This window comes from Paralichthys olivaceus, chromosome 14 (assembly GCF_024713975.1).
Source record: "Paralichthys olivaceus isolate ysfri-2021 chromosome 14, ASM2471397v2, whole genome shotgun sequence".
In the NCBI taxonomy this organism is placed as follows: domain Eukaryota; kingdom Metazoa; phylum Chordata; class Actinopteri; order Pleuronectiformes; family Paralichthyidae; genus Paralichthys; species Paralichthys olivaceus.
The window spans coordinates 23,335,838-23,353,334 of NC_091106.1; the positions used below are offsets into that span (position 1 = coordinate 23,335,838).

The window sequence follows — 17,497 nt, forward strand, 5'->3', positions numbered from 1 at the left end:
ACAGAGCAGGAGAATGAGGCGCCGCTCCTGTAAAGTCTCTGGAGTGGACACGCCGCTTCCTGTAGAGCTGGGTTCGACCCCCCCCCCCCCCGCAGCCGCCACCGACTTTGATGTTATGTTTATTTTTCCCTCGGTCGTGTTTTTTCATGATTTCTCTCCTGACATATAAATATGACATTTAATCTGACATTTAATCACTGACCCTTAGCCTCAACCCAATATTAGCTGAATCCCAACCTGAACCAACAATCCATATCCCGCTGATGAATCCAGAAACACTGGTCTGTCCGTCTTTCTGTCCGTTCTCTGGATTTTCTCAGCAACCACTCGACGCCTCGTTTCCTCCTCAGCAACACATCTGGAGTCGATCGGACCGCAGCACTGACCCCGACCCTCTCTCACTTACTGCATCTGGAGGCTTTGACCTTTTCTACACAACCTTTGTTTCACAGAACACAAAGTGTGCGTGGCCAGTAGGTGGCGGCAACATCTCCATCCACAGTCTGTCGGTGAACGAAGCTGCGGTCCAACATCTTCGCTGCTTCTGAGCGTGTCCATCAAGTTTTAACGTCAAACTTGGCGGGTTCGACTGACATCACAGTGACATCACAGACTGCTGCTTCACTGGTTTGTAAATAGGAGCCATCACCTCCCATCAGGCTATCTTTTGCAGCGACGCCGCGCACCGACGGACACATTTTGAACGGGCATAAAACAGATTTAGTAGCACCTATAAATGGCGACTGACCTAAAATGACCATAACTCTTCCTCGTGAGGGCGTCGCGTCCTCGTAAAGGTCATTCAAGAGCACACATCAGTGGATGTTTGTTGTTTACACCGTCGCTGGCTTCATGACGTCGATTTATTTTAATTTGATCAACATTTGGCTTCACCTGACAGAGGCAGAGGCAGAGGGGGGCGGATGCACGGAGCTCGTGCTGAGGCGCCGAATGCAGAGAGGCTGTAAAAAGCAGGAATCTGTGATGAGCAGCATCTGCAGGAGAGCGGAGGAGTGACGTGGTGCTTTACAGACATCCTGTGGTGAACAGTGGGAACAGCAGCAACACCGAGCGGAGCCGCAGGACACTACCTGCACACGGAGCTGGCCAGCGGCGTTTCATTTGTAGTATAAACCAAAGAGGAGACGCATCCAGATGTTGCTGATGCAGCCATCTGCACGATAAAGCATCAGGTTCCAAACTGACGTTATCATGTGTAATATTAGAACCTGGTGGAGCTCGTTCCTCCACCGCGGCCCAGCGGTCCTCTGGTGGAACCACATTTTAATTCAGCAGGTCGGGAGTCAGGGTTTTTCTCTTTGTGTTGAGGAGATCAGTTTGAAAATGTGTGAACTTTTGACCAATCAGCTGCAAGAGTTGATCTTCATCTGCAGATACACGATGAAGACGAGAACCTGTTTCCTGCTGAGTCAGGGTGAGAAAGTTCGATCCTCAACATGTGACGCAAACAGCTCCTGAAAGATGGTCTGATTAAAATACGTTTTTAAAAAAAACCGGTTTGAAAATTACCCGTGAAGTAAATAAGCAAGTTTAATTTTTGTCTACGAGGTAGAGACATTTAAAACATTGCACAATATATGAATTATGTAAAACGCGTGGCTGTTAAAGATAAGGCAGTTTTAATTATAAAGCAAGTTTCATACTAAATAAAAGATTCAAAAGATCAGAAGAAAAGAGGTAAAAAAGAAATATTAATTATAAATCTGTATAAAATATTCCAAATAAGATGAAAGAGAAGAATAATACAAATAAAATAGATGGAGCCGAGTAAAATAACGAATAAATTACAACGATGGTGTGACCTTGTGAAACTTGTTAAAGTTGAATTTCAGTTGAATCTCAGTCACACGTGGACAGTGTTGTTGTTGTTGTTGTTGTTGTTGTTGTTGTGGTTGAGCTCAGAGGGAATCCCCCACTTCAGGATCAATACACTAATTATAACGCTTGTGCATCAATTACAGACAACGATAACCGCGGTCACTATGACGATCAGAGGGGGGCGTGTGACGGGGTTTCCTCTGGCAGACAGCAGGGATTAGAGGATTATCATCTGTGGCCATCTCTCGCTCCGTCTCGCTCTCTCGTTCTCTGGCTGCGTGGATTGGTTTTATCTACAAGGTAATCAAGGCTTTACCGTGGTCTCTACAACTCCCACACACACACACACACACACACACACACACACACACACACACACACACACACACACACACACACACACACACACACAATGTATAAACTGTGCATGGACCCAAACAGTCGTCTGTGTTATTGCCTCAAAGATTTAAAACACACAAACAGGGAGCGATAAATCTGGATATCCACCAGAACATTTTTGTACAAATCATGTTTATCTCTGGAAAAAAAAAAAAACCACACAACAGAAATATTTGATTCCTCGTCTCTGACCTTCTTTGCACTTTGGCGTTAACGAGCGCTGCGGGCATTTGGATTTCACTGGAGAGACACGAGAACGCAGGTGTACTCTGTTTATCCAACACATTCTGGAGAAGGATAAAGATTCTAAAGGCTTCAGGGCAAAGTGGAAATTACATTTGGCTTCAGTGAAACTCTGTAAGTGACACTGGTTCCTGTGTGTGTGTGTGTGTGGGATGTTTTAATGAAAAAGAATTCCACAGTATTTTTTGCCAGAACAACTTTTTATTGTCTTTGATTTCAGAACATTTGAGTAGAAAATATTTTTTAAGAAAAAAATATCTGATTTTTAAAAGGCAAAGTGAATTTTTTTTTTCTTCCAGCACCTACAAAGAATAGTACACGGTTACTGTGGTAACCCCCCCCCCCCACCACCACCACACACACACACACACACACTCTTTTAACCCTTTCACCACACCTGAACCTCTTTATCAGAGACAAATTTCCCATGAGGCTCAGTGGCTCCGGGCGGCAGCAGGGCCAGGTACACCGGAGTGATAGCGCCCTCGTCTGGTGACTTGGGGGCTTTCGGTCCAGCCATGTCGGTGCGCACCCATCCTGGACAGCAGGCGTTCAGCAAGATCTATGATAGAGTAAATTATAATAATGTAAACAACAACCCGTAAATTAGCCGAGAGGCCAAAGAGAGAAAAAGATACAAGGACATTTTCTTGACTCTAGAATTTACAACGTCACTTGTGATGTATTTATTATAAAACATCATTTGAAGCTGTTTTTTTTATTTGATTGAAAGTCGTTGCAGTGATTACCTTGTCACTGGGTCTCTCCTTGGACAGACGTCGAGCCAGGATCATGGACAGAGTCTAAAAACAAGAACACGTTGACATCATCACTTCTTCTAGTTTCTTGAATCTTTGAATCCCTGTTTCACACCAACGAGTGTGATCTGAATCTCATCTGGTTTTTCCTGTAACGATAAATCCTCAGACGGACGGATCTTACCGTCAGGCCGGTCTTGGACACTCCGTACGCCGTCTCAGGCCAGCCGCCCGGCTTGTGTTCGTTCTTCTGGGTCATGTCCACGAACTGCTGCATCAGTCCCACCAGCTCGTCCTCGGTGATGTCCTCGCTGCGGAAACGCTCCTGCAGCGCCGGGCTGCACTGGTTCAGAGTACGAGTGCCGACGAAGCTGGAAACGTTCACGACACGACCTGAAAATACAAATTCAAACCTCGCTGTCACTCTCACGTCAAACTGATTTATCATCTTTTAGCACGTGTTGGTGAAGAAAACCTGCAGTGAACTACTTCTTTAAAAACTGTAAAGTGGAACGTTTGTTCAAGTCCAACTTGGTCCTCACCTCCTGCTTTGACGATCGGCAGGAAGTGAGTCAACATGTCTCTGGTGGCGAAGAAGTTTGTCTTCAGCGTGACCTCCGCCTGGACGGCGAAAGGAGCCGTGTCGGACACTGAGGAGAGAGGGAGAGTTTACATGTGACACCGTTTTCCATATTTATTTGTTCCGATGTATTAATATATCTCTTATTTTGCAAACACACATTTTATTCTATGACTTTATGTTTTAAATCCTGAATAATATATTTGAACGTTCTGGTGTGTCTGCCTGAAGTGAAGTACACGTGTGACACATCAGTGTGTAATTCTGATCTGACCTTTGAATGCGATCCCAGCGTTATTGACGAGGACGTCCACTCCTCCGTACTTGTCCTTGAAGTAGGCGGCGGCGGTGGTGATGCTGCTCAGGTCGTTGATGTCCAGCTGGTGAAACATGGGCTTCAGTCCCTCCGAGGACAGAGACGCCACGGCCTCCTGACCGCGGCCCCTGGAACGAGAGCCACACATTTAGTTCCACCTCGTCCACAAGCTTTATTTTGCACCATCATTTACAGGCTGTTAGTCTAATGCACGAGTTATTTATCTTTAAATCTGTATTTATATTTGGCTTCAAGTCTATCTATCTATCAATCATTCTCTCTATCTCTCTCTCTCTCTATCTATCATTCTATCTATCAGTCATTCTATCTGTTTATCTCTCTCTCTATCTATCAATCATTCTCTCTGTCTCTCTATCTATCTTTCTAACTTATTAAATCGTCTAATATAAATTTTGAACGACACCACGGTGAGGCGGACACATCAGCCTGGTGCAGGTGTTACCCACTCGTCTCTGGACATGAGGTACACGGCTCCTTGGTACTGTTTGCAGAGCGCTCGGACGATGGCCAGGCCGATGCCCTTGTTACTGCCCGTTACCACGGCGACCTTAGTGGACATGTCTGCACACACACACAGAGAGAGAGAGACATCAGTGTATGAACTCACATGTGAAATAGTCTTTATTTAAACATGTAGGAAACACGCATTAGACACACATGCAGTTATCGGCCGTGTGTAAACAAACACTTCACCACTCTGTCTGGAAAAAAGCTGAGTCACTTCCATTGTCAGCCATGTAGGAGGGCAGGTTGAAGGGAGATAAGATTTGCTTAGTCATGGTGACAATCCCAGGGCGAGAACAGTGACAAAAACAAATCTCACTCAGTTTTATGATCCAGGAAAACTAAAGCTAAAGTAACGAAACGTCTATCCACTGGAATTAAGATGATAAGAGCCGAATGTTTTAAAATGATCGGTTTGATGTGAAATCAGCTTCAAGATGTTTTTGACTGAGATATGAAAAGAGATTTGTTGAGCTGCAGCGACACATTCAGAGCTGTGGTAACTTTAGTGACCTGATACAAATGAAAACAGGTTCTGCAAGAGTTTCTGCAGGATTCTTATCACATGTAAGTTTATTAATTCATATATATATATATATATTATTATAAACAGCAGTAGAACAGACGGATTGTTTGCGTCAGGAGTTCCTTGTTTCATCGTTTTAAATAAAGTTGTGGATCTTTTCACCTGATTGCACAAAGCTGACCAGCAGCTGGAAGCGATTCACACGTTTATTCAAAGAAATGAAATAAATCCACATTGTCGCTGTGAACGAGTCTCTGGGTTTGACCCTGAGGTCGAAATGAAGGTTTCTTACTGTGATCTGAGGACGAGGAGCTGATGAAGACAGGAGGTGAGGAGAAGGAGTGAGGAGAAGAAGTGAAGAGCTGCAGGAAAACGACGGGAACGAGAGAGAGAGAGAGAGAGAGAGAGAGAGAGAGAGTCTGCAGGAGGAGGAGCTCTGCGCAGCGTCACCGCGCACACCCGGAAGTAAACACTCTGACCACGTGGGCTGGAGAAGGCGTCGCCGCGCGGGGCCGATGTTTAAAATAGTTTCCAGGTACCGAACTTTTATTTGGACTTTATTCGATCCACAGTCACGTGACGAATGTTCTGCACTCTGTGTCGATGTGTCCGTGAGCGCGATGCATGACGGGAGTGTTTTAGGGTTTCATCGTGTGACCAGCACAGACGCAGTTTGAGCGTCAGTGAAGGTTTCCGGTGAAAGTTGCAGAAACAGAAGAAGAACCGACCGGTGTCAGTTGTCCAGTGTGTCCGGTGATCGGTGTCCAAACTCGGCTGCAGGACCTCACCTGCCCCGCTGATCAGCTCCACGTGTCACGGACACAAACACGGACCAATGTCTTTATATATATATATATATATATATATATATATATATATATATATATATAATATGTAATATCTAACTGTTAATGTGCTTAAAGATTGAAAAGGGAAAATACTTATTAAGACATGATTCATTCTGTTTAGTGTTGTTTCTATATTCAAGGAATATTTTAAGAGAATTGTTCAAGTTATATTTCAGGAGCAATTATACATCTGTGAAAATACTCACCAGTTTAGTATTAGTACTTATATATGAATCCAAATATTCTTCAGAGGAATATCTTCTTTTCATAGCCTCCATTACACGTGGAATTGGAATTGGAATTGCTTTTGTGTGTGTGTGTGTGTGTGTTCCCACCACAGGGGGTCACAGGTTCATGCCGTGTCATGACGGGTCGCAGCCATCGAGCTGGACGAGCTGCGAGGAAGAGGAGGCAGAAATGTGAAAGTTCTGTCCAGTCGGGTATAAAAACATTTGTCTCAGTCGTGTGTGGTGCTTCCACACACTCTGGAGTCTGAGGTGTCTCTGCTGGTCTCCTCCATCACCAGTCTCTCTCTGTCTGTCTCTGTCTCTCTCTCTCTCTCTTTGTCCGTTCAGTCTCTCTGTGTCATCAGCTCCAGTACGTGAGGCTCATGAAGTTTCTCCACCAACGAGGATTCACGTCATCTCTGCTGCAGCCGGCTCTCTTCACCGGTACGACTCTGGTTTCCTACATGTACGACATGAACCCTGTAAAATGTCTATTGTTGGATAAATAAGTACTGAAAAGGATGTGATATAAATGTAGGATACATAACATCATGTACTCAATAAATTTAAATTTAATTATTTGCTGTGCTGTTTAAAAAGGTTCTTAAAAACGTGTGTGTGTGTTTCTCTGTCCGTGCAGACACAGGTAGAGGATTGCAGACTCTCAAAACTATAAAGGTGAGCAGGCTGATGCAGAAAAGAGAGAAAGTAGTAATAACATGGATTCTGTGATTGTGTTTTAATGAGTTCATTAAAACCCAACCATTTAACAACGAGTGTTATTCAAGCTTAACTGACTCGTAATGACTTCTGCAGCAGAGGTTGATTTGGGAGCTTGTCACCCAGTCGGAGGGTTGTTGGGTTCAGTGCAGATCTTAATAATCTGTCCTGGACCGAGCGTTGTGCTTCAGTTGTGTAGAATCGTGATCTGTGATGTGTTTTTAAATCTCTTCTCTGTCTCAGCCCGGCCAGCTCCTCATTTCTCTGCCAGAGTCGTGTCTCCTCACAACCTCGACTGTTCTCATCAGCGACCTGGGGCCGTACATCAGGAGGTCAACACTCAAACACACCTGTTACACATCAGCTGATGTAAATCTTCTGTTTCCTGTTATACCTGCGAGATTCAAACGAGAGAATCATCCAAACTGTCTCTGTTCTCCTCCGCAGCTGGAAGCACCGCCTCTCCCCCCTGCTGGCACTCTGTGCGTTCCTCGTGCGTGAGCGGCACCGAGGGGAAGCCTCCGACTGGTTCCCCTACATCGACGCGCTGCCTTCCGCTTACACCTGCCCCGCCTACTTCACAGACGACACCGTGAGCCTGCTGCCCGCCTGCGTGCGGAGGCGGGCGCTCGAGCAGAGGGAGGCGGTGCGAGAACTCTACTCCTCCAGTCGTGGCTTCTTCGGGTGAGTTCAGGGCAAAGGTCGCTGAAGCAAGTTGCTCAGGTTGCGTGTGAGGACAAGTTTGTTTGCACAACATGTGACGTGACTTTCAGAATGTGAGTGGAAATATAAAACAGTGTTGGAGAATCAGTAGCTTTAGATAAAAGCTGTTTCAGACTGTAACGTCTCCTCCGGTGCAAAAAGAAACCCGGTGCCTGAAGGTGATGTTTGAAAAACGTATAGAGATAAAATATAACACGTTGTTGTTTTATAAATATCACGTGTAATCGTGCACATCTCTAAACATGTAATTCTTTAAAGGAGTTTAAACTGGAACTGATTCTTTTTTTGGTCCAGATCCCTGCAGCCAATCCTGAGTCGACCTGTGGAGGAGGTGTTCACATATGAAGCACTGAGGTACACACACACACATGCACACACACACACACACACACACACACGCACGCACACACTCACACACACTCCAGTTGTTATTTTAGACGCTGATTAGCAGTTATGAGCCTTTCACATGTTGGTGTGTCCAGTTTGTGTTTATTTCTTAATTCACATTCTATATATTCGATTGTATGTACTTCTACTTTTTATTTATATTCAGTTACATAAATATTAATGGTTAAACTGTAAAATATCTCTTTCTTAATCAGGAGTGTTTGATAACAGGATGTCAACACGGCCAATTATTTTTAAATACATGTAAATCAGCATGAGCGGATTGATCGAGGTAGTAAATTAATCTGAATATATGATTTAATAAGATGTCGATCTCCTCCAGGTGGGCGTGGTGCAGTGTCAACACACGCTCCGTCTTCATGTCCCACCCGTCCAACGACTTCCTGTCCGGACAGGATGTTTACGCTTTAGCTCCTTTCCTGGACTTGCTCAACCACCAGCCTGACGTGCAGGTAAACACACACACACACACACACACACACACACACACACACGAGTTTTGTAAATCCCATGAAAACATCGTTTTTGTGGTTCCAGGTAAAAGCGAGTTTCAATGACGAGACCAGATGCTACGAGATCAGGAGCGTCTCCGGGACGCCGCGCTACCAGCAGGCTTTCATAAACTACGGTTCCCATGACAACCAGCGCCTGTTGTTAGAGTACGGCTTTGTCGCCCCCAGCAACCCGCACAGTGTGGTGTATGTGGACACAGGTACAGTGTAGAAGTACTGTTTGTGTATTTGTGTCTGAAGCAGCTTGTTTGTGTGTTTTTGATGCTTTAGTTTTACTTCGGTAAAACTCTGTGTATCCATTAGTGTAATTAAATACTGACGACCCTGAGGTCATGGCCTCTGTATTTAGAGGTGGAGGTTTATTAATTTTCAGTAAATCAATGACCAAAGCCAGATTAATGATAATTATTAATACATTTAATTAATGTCTTAATACAATAAACGTTTCATTTTATAAGTGAGTAGATAAAGAGACTAACGTTTCTATAGTTTCATTTTCTACCTGTTTGTTTTAATCCCTCAGATCTTCTCTGTGACGTTTTAAGAGACGACAGGAGTTTGATCCCGAAGATGAAGTTTCTTAAAGAGAACAACCTGGTTCAGTGAGTGATTTTACATTTTCATTATGATTATGTATAAACACTTTTAATACACAAACCATGACAGCTCAACTCTCCTCCTCTTTTATATGTTGCTCAGTTAGAAAGTTTTCCTGCGTGAAAGTTGTGGAGAGTTGAGTTTTTCATTTCTCTCTCTGTTGCCGTTCTCCTCCTTCAGTAACCTGACTGTGTCCAGCGACGGCCTCAGTTGGAGGCTGATGACGGCTCTCAGACTGTTGTCCATGCCACAAACACTGTAGTAAGACACACACACACACACACACACACACACACACACACAAAGCTCCACATGATTGTTCTGCTTTGACTCTGTGTGTTTATCACAGTCACCAGTGGAAGGCAGTGTTGCTCGGCCAGGCGGTGTGTGAAGAGAGGGAGGAGTGGAGCGTCCGCACGGCCGAGACGCTCTGTCAGCGACTTCTACAGGACACACAGGCAGCTCTGGATGAGGTGAGTGAACGTGCACACACACACACACACACACACTCCAACACACTCCTCCCAGTGATGCAACACATGACATGATTTGTGTGTGTGTGTGTGTAGATCTCCGTCCTGCTGCAGCAGTGTGACCAGTCTGTCAGGGAGCAGCTTGACGTGGTCCAGTCACTGCGACTGGAGGAGAGGTGCATCCTGGGACGCTGTCTTGAGGCACAGCGAGGCACGACGAGACAACTGGATGCACCGTTGCCATGCCAACCTGACGTTGACACCGTGAGCTGACCTCTGATCAGTGCGCTTGCCTGCTAGTTGCAGTTTCTGTCGATATCACTGGAGTAACTGGAGACGCTGGTCAGTCTCCATGTTCCTGCGCCGCTGGTCGAGCAGTGCGGCTGACAGAGGCAGCAGGACGTCCTGTGATCGGGTTCGATTCCTGGTACGCTGCGAGACAGTGAGGCGCTCACCACCACCGCCATCATTTGAGGAGAAGGTCTCTGATGCAGTAACTGGAATTACTCTCGTTTCCCTCTGGACTCAAGTTAAACAACAGCCAGGAAACAGAGGAAAACTACACAGAGGCAGAAGTGTTTTTTAATTTAATCATGTTTTTATTTTATGATGAAATGGCACAGTACTGTTCAAGAGTTCAAATGTTCAAGTAAAGTAACATCACACAACATTTATTACGATTCTTGTTATGTTGTAAATCTTTAACATAGCGAGATAGAGCGTTAGCGCTGGCGGAGGAATGTCTGGGAGCGTCCGTCTCGTTTAAAGTTTGTGATGATGGAGTTAATTATAGGTTTGTGGATTCTCAGAGAAATAAAAGGTGACGGACAGTGATCACAGAGATATGGGTCATAGTCACATATTCACAGGCTGGATGTGAGAATTAGAATAAGAATGTGTATTTGAAGGAACCCCCCCCCCCCTTCATGTGAGTTTCTGTTTCTCAGTGATGTCACAGTGATGAAGGGACGACAGGTTTCTCTCCTCTTTCTTCCACATGATATCGGTTCACTTGGTTCATTCATTGAACTGTTGCCTCAGATCTCAGCAGAGTTGAACAACAGCTTTTTTCTTCTGCTGACGCTGGACGGTCTCCATGGCGACTGTGGCTTCGTAGAGAGGAACCGCCTCCTCCGGCTGAGGTCTGCGGACACCGAGTGAAACCAGACACACAGATTGGATTTGATTAGATTATAGTTTGTGCATCTTTGTGGGGGAGACGATAAATCTTCACCTTTGGAGGTAACAGCGACGACACGTAAAAACATCTGCAGTGACTTTTGTGCGATGATCTTAAAAGTTTTTCAAATCCACCGTGTGAACTTTATGATAAAAGACAGAAGAGCTTGATTTTTACCTGAGAACTCCAGCTGCCATCTTCTCCACTATGTCCTTCAGAATATCTGTTAGTGAAGGTTGTTAAAGACCTTAAAGCAGAACGTGTAGGAGCTTGATCGTGTGCGTTATGTTTTTACATTGAACCCTCGGAGCACGCAGAGGATACGGAGGTATCGTCCTTGCTGAGCTGAGGAAGCCGTCCACACTTCAGGGTTGAGGAACGACACAGAGGCTGACTTTAGATGCATTAATCTGCAGTCTGGAGGATCCAGCTGTGAAATACAAAGACACGGGTGCTTTCTACGACGTAACGGCTTATTGGGAATAGTTTTATCCTGAGATTCTAAACCTAACATGAACCTTTGAATTGATGTGTATGACAATAACAAGTCAGTAGTTAACTGTAACTCAGAGACAGAGATCATGTGAGATACAACAGTAAAGATGCAGCTTCGAGGTCTGACCCCCGCTCACCTGCAGGTCTTGGTGGGACGTGACCCAGTGCCCCCCCACTGCCAGCGCACTGATGATGTCATGTTTGTGTGGGTGCATCTCCTCTGACTCCTCCTCCTCCAGCAGATGAACTATGAACACAAACAGTCACAGCAACGTGCTCTGGTGTCAGGACGGTTTAGAACCATTCAGAACCACCGTGACGTATTTAACGTTTAAAAACATCAGTGTTGACCGTGTGTTCACCTCCTGAGTCGATCACTATGTCCACCCCCAGTCCTCCCGTCTCCTCCAACACCAGCGGCAGCAGGTCTGACGAGCCGTTATAGACTGGAATGACTCTGGCTTCAAACACAGACACGTGATGTCACGAGCGACTCCAGTCAACTCAAATTAACAGACTTAAAACTGAAAAAGTTCATTTTCTATACACCACGTGCCGTGTTTAATTTTTTATCCACATTAGAATAACAACCCAACCATTTCTATTCATTATTTTGATTATGAAAGTAACATATGATTTAAATGCTGCAGGAAATACAAAAACATATATATATACTGACAATTATGCAGTTAAACAACCACTGTTTAGTAAGAGTTAGAAATGCAGCGAGGAAGCAGGTAAGTGTTGATGGAGAGAAAAGATCTCACCTACTAAAGGATCCTGAACACCTGAGGACAACATGAAGGTGAGGACACACACAGAAAAGATAAAAAGGTTGAAATCAGAGCAGAAGCATGAGATGATCGGCAAAGAGAAGATTTCTTTTACTACAGCTGCTGTGATTTTGTAGAGAATGCAGACGGAGAGAGGTTTAATACAGATGTTAGAGCTACGGAGCCGTACAGACCCACGCTGGGTCGAAGCTGCTCCAGGAAAGTGTGATTTTGCGGCGAATGCGAGGTCGTCAGAACCTTCACTCCGTGGTAACAGGCCAGCTGGATGCACATCAGGCCAAAAGACTGAGAGGGGAGAGGAGACAGAATACATGAACACTGAAACTCAGGCAACACTCAAAGTCTTTTTGGTATTTATTTATAAAAGGAGGAAACACGAGGAGGAGAAGAAATACAGCAAAGGTCAGATGACACATTTTTGATTTTGATTCTTTAGCTGTTTTTTTTCTTTTACGTACACTTGCTCCATCCACGACCAGGAGTGTGTGTCCGGCTGCCATGTGAGCGTGTGTGTGTAGAGCAGTGTAAGCACACAGGCCGTCACGCAGCGCTGACGCAACACTCACAGAGCTGAGCTTCTCTGGCTTCTGAACTGGACGACAAAAAGAGAAATACACACACGTGTTTATTGAATCAGTTTAATTTCATTTAGTCTTCGTGACATCACGTTGTAGCTTTGAGAGAGATGACTGTCGTGTTGGGCTTCACAGGGAGGAACTAGGAAAAGTGTGTGTGTGTGTGTGTGTGTGTGTGTGTGTGTGTGTGTGTGTGTACAGTGCAATACCTAAATAGTGTTCATCTATATCAATGACGTCACAGAGTCCAGAGCAGGGAGAGTCCAGGGGAAGCACACCTGGAGAGGAGAGGTTGAGGTAAGACGTGATAACAAACTGTACATTAAAGTAAGTGTAATGACGACTGCTTCTATAAAGAGATTATAAAATAAAGATTCTTACCGACAACTTCGTCCTCAGGCTGGAAAAACGACACCTTGGGTCCCACTGAAGAGAGAACACAGACAATCACACCAGTTAAACCCCTGCTGACCCCAGGTCTGTGAGGAATCTCACTGTTTGCATTTTTACGACCTTGCAGGACGACCCCGGCCACGTCTCTGCCGACAGGAATTAAATCTCTCTGGATGCCGACGTCAGCGAGCAACTGTGAGCGGTGAGGAGACGAGTCAGCAGTGATTCATTTAACCGTGTGATTTAAGTGGAATTACACGGGTCAGTTAGGTTAAAAGTACCTTGAGGTCCAGTGGGTTGAGTCCACACGCCTTCACCTGAACTCTGACCTGATGGCTGCCTAACACGTCTGGAAGAGTCTGCAGAGAAAGAGCAGGACACAAACTGTCAGACAGAGAAACACAACTTGAAACCAGGGAGAGGTTAACATCAGCTGCACGGACAAAAGTTAATACAGAAAAACAAAAGCTCTTTGTAAGACATCGAACATGGATCATTCAATCCTTTCTCCCACTGAAAAAACAGCGTCACACACAATCTACCACAACTGATACGATTTGATCCGTGTCGGAATCAGACATCACATTTAAACAAACAAAGAACACATTTAAACACAGACACAAACAACAGAAACATTCAAAACAGAGACACACGTTCAAACATTTGATAAAAACAGACACATACAACATGTCTGTAATCACAGACTGTAAATAATCTGTGTATCTCCTCTGTGGTGTTGATGCATCAATGAGCAAATAACAACAAATGTTGAATAGTTTATTACTGATGTAAAAACCTGATCACTGGATCATTTATTATTGTCTGTGAATAACAAGTCTTAACAAATAAGATGTCAAAATAAAAGCTTTATTAAAACTTGCCACCATGCTCCACAGCTTCAGATGAAACACTGACAGCTCGTGTCTGTGCTGCAGCTTCAGATGAAACACTGACAGCTCGTGTCTGTGCTGCAGCTTCAGATGAAACACTGACAGCTCGTGTCTGTGCTGCAGCGTCAGTGTCTCTGTCTGATCATCGTGTCATCAACATCCTGGAGGTGAAAACACAAACTCACCGTTTCCTGAATGACGAACTTGGGCTGCGCGTCACTGACCCCAGATCTGCAGAATAGACCTTTCATACTGACGGAGAAGCTCGCGATGATGGAACTTTAACACCGATGAAACTGATAATGATCATGTGTTGTTGTTTATTTCCCCCTGAAGAAGACGCTGCAGCTTCCGGCTTCCAATCAGCTGATCGCCCCTCTTCTTCTTCGGTGATTCATTATTGGCGAGTGGTGTTAACCGCATTGCGACACCGCCCTCTGTTGGACGTTGCGTATCACTACATCTCAAAAGCACTATCTGCAGTAACTAAGATTCAAAGATTCAAAGATTTTTATTGTCAAACACACGTTTCCCTGTGCATTGAAATTATTGTGCTGTCCTTTCTGGAATACAGACCATAATGTACATAAGAATACAATATTTACATAAAATACAATAAGGATATGAACATGTTAACAATAAGATAAGATGAGATCAAACTTTGTTGATTCACACATCAGGGACATGCAGTTGTTACAGCAGCAGCTGGGTCAGAATTTTAAGAAGAGGCAATAGAATAAAAATAAAATATTAAATAAAAAATGTATGTAAAAGAGTGTGTACATAAATGTTAATTATTATCATTATTCAAATTGGGAAATAATCATTATAATGATGCGTCAGTATTTAAGTGACTCTTTGGTGTTGCAGTTCATGGAGATGGAGATTGTATTATTGCTTGATGTACTGATCTATTGCTTTCTAATACAATCTAGTCTTATCTAGCATTAAAAGCATTTCTATTACTACATCTAATAAACTTAATCTGAAAAGAAATGAGTGCAATCTTCAGGCTAATACAGCGATCGGTCAGTAGAATATTGGCCTCCAAACTTCACCTCCTGTCTGTGTTCACTGTGTGTGTGTGTGTGTGTGTGTGTGTGTGTGTGTGTCCTGCTCCACCTGACCTCCATCCTCTCACACACACACACACACACACACACACACACACACACACACACACACACACACACACACACACACACACACACACACACACACACACACACACACGCGTTCTTTACATCTCTGTCACTTCTGATAAACTCTGTGGAGTTTCGGCGTCAGTCTGCGCAGTCACCAGCAGGGGCGCTGTTTCCCCCCTCCACGTCCCTGCGATCCGGGCGAACCAACCGAGCGAGTTCTCGCGATATTTCCCCCCATCAGCGCTGACGTCTCGCGATACTTCGGTGGCGTTACCCCATTTTCCAACCTTCCCTCTCGGTCGCTCGGATTTTCGGCTCCAGCGGAGAAGCGCCGCAAAGAGGCTGAGGCGACAGAACGGGTCCGGAGCCGGAGGAGAGGCCGAGACATCGACTTCCAGGGTCCGGGACACACGTCAACACACAACGAGCGGCTTCCCCCGGGGTTTCATCATGGAGGCTGAACTATGAGGTCAGTGTGTGTGTGTGTGAGTGATGGGGGAAGACGTTAGCTGCCTAGCTCACCTGCTAGCTAACAACATCAGCTAACACCAGCTGCTAACTGTCACATCGCGGAGCTGCTTCAAATCTCCCGACGAGACAAGGAGCTCCGAGGCGATGCTAACCAGCTACCGGGGGCAGCTAGCTCGCTAGCTAGCACACGACGGTGGTAAATCACTGCTCGGTGACTCGGACCAGGCTGGAGGCAGCTGGGGCTGAACCTGAGCTGCGCGAGTAGCTTAGAATCTAAAGGATGAATCGACAAACGTCCCGACACGTCCAGGGTGGATGTGTCCTCGGTGGACGTGTCCTCGGTGGATGTGTCCTCGGTGGACGTGTCCAGGGTGGACGTGTCCTCGGTCGGCTCGGGTGTTTGACGTGTGTGTGTGTATCGCAGCTGCTCGCCCGGCTTCCTGCCCGCACACCTTTAAACCGCGCCGCCCCGGCGGGTCAGCTCACAGACTGTTTACCTGGAGGAGAAGTCAGCTCCCTCCTCCTGCCCGAGGCCAGGTGAGCTTCCACCGAGGACCACTCAGGTTCCCATGGTTACGTGGGTGTTGACAGGTTAGGTGGGACGATTACAGGTGAACACACTTGGTCCAGTGAGTACAAGTACACACAGCGTTAAGTTGTGTTGGACCACCTACACGTACTTGGACATGATCCAGCTGCAGTCTTTACCCCTGTCTCTGTATTGGAATAGCTCAAAGACACAATTGTCCACAGTGTCTGTTTGTTTGTGCCTGAAGATAAAAGTATTGACTCTGTAAACTCCAGTTAGTTGCAGAAGTTGTACTGTGTCGATACAATCACGAATATGTACTTAAAGTATTACAAGTGAAAGAACTCTGCATGCAAATGTACCTCATGGTAATTGTACTGTTATACTGTGTATTATATAATCAGATGATTATTACTCATGCATTAATGTAGAAGCAGCATTTTACTGCTGCAGTATGTGAATATTAAGACGATAGAGAGAAATGCCGTCACAATGTTTTTCTGAGGTGTGTGACACATTTTTATTCATATTCTGTGACGTGTGCATTTGGCAGCAATGGTTCATTTCAAGCTATAACAGAAAGTGCAACCAAGTGCACAATGTTTTATTTTGCTGACACATTTACATCCCCACTATAATCACACACTTTATATAGAGTTCACCTGTGGGCAGTAAAAATAGGTTCAGTCAGGGTTCAGTGAGTTCAGCTGTGTTCAGGGAGGTGACTTTGTTTCCCTGCTTCACATGACCTATAAATCAGGACAACACAATACAGTTTGTTCCATCGTATCTCAGTTCAACTCTGATTATTTCATTCAAGTGGAACGGCTTGAATTCATAATCTTATCCATCAGAAACAAAGGCAGCGTGGTGGTAAACAGGCTTAAACAAGCTGCAGTGAACCCATTCGATAGATTTAGATTTCTTGATCAACACAACACATTAACATTCATTGTCAACATCATGACCTTGAACCTAACATCCCTCTTACATCGAGTCGTATCATTTGGAGGCTTTTCAGAGGTCGTTTGGCTGATTTGACCTGAATAATTTAGCATGATTAGATTAACTCTCCGTTAACTTATTTATTAACAGCAGAAGAAAAGTCAAGATTGTGCAGTTTTTTTACATTTTATAATTAATTATTATTTATTTTTTGTTTGTGCCTTAAAAAGCAAGTCTTTCCTCCCTACAATGATCAGGGGACGAGAGCTTTAACGACAATCTCTTGGTAAACGAAGTGGTCAGGCTGCTTTTGGTTTTTTTCATGAATAATCAAATTTGTTACTGTTGACCTGTTCAGAGTTATAAATGTGAATATTTGTTGTGTT

At 44.8% G+C, this 17,497-nt stretch overlaps 4 protein-coding genes and 1 long non-coding RNA gene across 16 annotated transcripts in view; 2 read left to right on the top strand and 3 right to left on the bottom strand.

Annotated features, from left to right (window-relative positions):
* Nucleotides 1–1,538: 1,538 nt before the first annotated feature.
* Nucleotides 1,539–2,541, bottom strand: LOC138413635 (uncharacterized). Its single transcript, XR_011246046.1, has 2 exons — nt 2,431–2,541; nt 1,539–2,163 (listed from the first exon to the last, which is right to left on the bottom strand). It is a non-coding gene; the product is annotated as an uncharacterized lncRNA (long non-coding RNA).
* setd4 (SET domain containing 4) lies at nt 2,020–10,364 on the top strand. Of its 3 annotated transcripts, none has more exons than XM_069538706.1 (13): nt 2,020–2,139; nt 6,375–6,474; nt 6,610–6,705; nt 6,902–6,939; nt 7,225–7,313; nt 7,429–7,665; nt 7,999–8,058; nt 8,435–8,564; nt 8,650–8,824; nt 9,148–9,226; nt 9,402–9,482; nt 9,571–9,694; nt 9,791–10,364. In XM_069538706.1, exons 2-13 carry the CDS (start codon nt 6,399–6,401, stop codon nt 9,965–9,967), a joined length of 1,362 nt encoding a protein of 453 aa, XP_069394807.1. In that variant the 5' UTR covers nt 2,020–2,139; nt 6,375–6,398; the 3' UTR covers nt 9,968–10,364. The 3 variants fall into 3 exon arrangements, with proteins under 3 accessions (XP_069394807.1, XP_019964858.2, XP_069394808.1); XM_020109299.2 differs by lacking the exon at nt 2,020–2,139 and adding an exon at nt 5,582–5,721; XM_069538707.1 differs by lacking the exon at nt 2,020–2,139 and adding an exon at nt 5,825–5,939.
* cbr1 (carbonyl reductase 1) lies at nt 2,663–5,662 on the bottom strand. The gene is made up of 7 exons (XM_020109301.2): nt 5,479–5,662; nt 4,603–4,717; nt 4,094–4,263; nt 3,782–3,889; nt 3,424–3,632; nt 3,231–3,284; nt 2,663–3,043 (listed from the first exon to the last, which is right to left on the bottom strand). The coding sequence occupies exons 2-7, from the start codon at nt 4,713–4,715 to the stop codon at nt 2,870–2,872; spliced, it is 828 nt and encodes a 275-aa protein (XP_019964860.1). The 5' UTR covers nt 4,716–4,717; nt 5,479–5,662; the 3' UTR covers nt 2,663–2,869.
* Nucleotides 10,271–14,423, bottom strand: cryzl1 (crystallin, zeta (quinone reductase)-like 1). Of its 2 annotated transcripts, XM_069538708.1 has the most exons (13): nt 14,207–14,406; nt 13,413–13,490; nt 13,252–13,324; nt 13,120–13,164; nt 12,948–13,016; nt 12,622–12,755; nt 12,337–12,448; nt 12,137–12,157; nt 11,732–11,830; nt 11,507–11,616; nt 11,199–11,304; nt 11,052–11,097; nt 10,271–10,838 (listed from the first exon to the last, which is right to left on the bottom strand). In XM_069538708.1, the coding sequence occupies exons 1-13, from the start codon at nt 14,270–14,272 to the stop codon at nt 10,739–10,741; spliced, it is 1,059 nt and encodes a 352-aa protein (XP_069394809.1). In that variant the 5' UTR covers nt 14,273–14,406; the 3' UTR covers nt 10,271–10,738. The 2 variants fall into 2 exon arrangements, with proteins under 2 accessions (XP_069394809.1, XP_069394810.1); XM_069538709.1 differs by lacking the exon at nt 12,137–12,157 and having other exon boundaries at nt 14,207–14,423.
* A 1,002-nt stretch (nt 14,424–15,425) lies between these two features.
* itsn1 (intersectin 1 (SH3 domain protein)) overlaps nt 15,426–17,497 on the top strand; it is a 33,523-nt gene continuing 31,451 nt past the window's right edge. For 7 of the 9 annotated variants that reach the window (XR_011246044.1, XM_069538691.1, XM_069538692.1 and 4 more), the window contains exon 1: nt 15,439–15,635. The gene's annotated coding sequence lies outside the window, so the exon portion shown is untranslated. Of the gene's footprint in view, nt 15,636–17,497 lie in introns of all 9 variants that reach the window. The other 2 variants (XM_069538693.1, XM_069538697.1) reach the window with 1 other exon arrangement.

What these genes read in the sequence shown, in the direction of transcription:
- cryzl1 (XM_069538708.1), bottom strand. Translation starts at nt 14,272, where the DNA reads ATGAAAGGTCTATTCTGCAGATCTGGGGTCAGTGACGCGCAGCCCAAG. An exon ending in AGTTCGTCATTCAGGAAACG is followed by an intron (nt 13,491 to 14,206) that starts GTGAGTTTGTGT and finishes CTTTCTCTGCAG; the next exon opens with ACTCTTCCAGACGTGTTAGG. An exon ending in TCAACCCACTGGACCTCAAG is followed by an intron (nt 13,325 to 13,412) that starts GTACTTTTAACC and finishes CACCGCTCACAG; the next exon opens with TTGCTCGCTGACGTCGGCAT.
- setd4 (XM_069538706.1), top strand. Translation starts at nt 6,399, where the DNA reads ATGACGGGTCGCAGCCATCGAGCTGGACGAGCTGCGAGGAAGAGGAGG. An exon ending in AGACTCTCAAAACTATAAAG is followed by an intron (nt 6,940 to 7,224) that starts GTGAGCAGGCTG and finishes TCTCTGTCTCAG; the next exon opens with CCCGGCCAGCTCCTCATTTC. An exon ending in TGTGGTGTATGTGGACACAG is followed by an intron (nt 8,825 to 9,147) that starts GTACAGTGTAGA and finishes TTAATCCCTCAG; the next exon opens with ATCTTCTCTGTGACGTTTTA.
- cbr1 (XM_020109301.2), bottom strand. Translation starts at nt 4,715, where the DNA reads ATGTCCACTAAGGTCGCCGTGGTAACGGGCAGTAACAAGGGCATCGGC. An exon ending in TACCTCATGTCCAGAGACGA is followed by an intron (nt 4,264 to 4,602) that starts GTGGGTAACACC and finishes CTCTCGTTCCAG; the next exon opens with GGGCCGCGGTCAGGAGGCCG. An exon ending in AGGAGAGACCCAGTGACAAG is followed by an intron (nt 3,044 to 3,230) that starts GTAATCACTGCA and finishes ACTCTATCATAG; the next exon opens with ATCTTGCTGAACGCCTGCTG.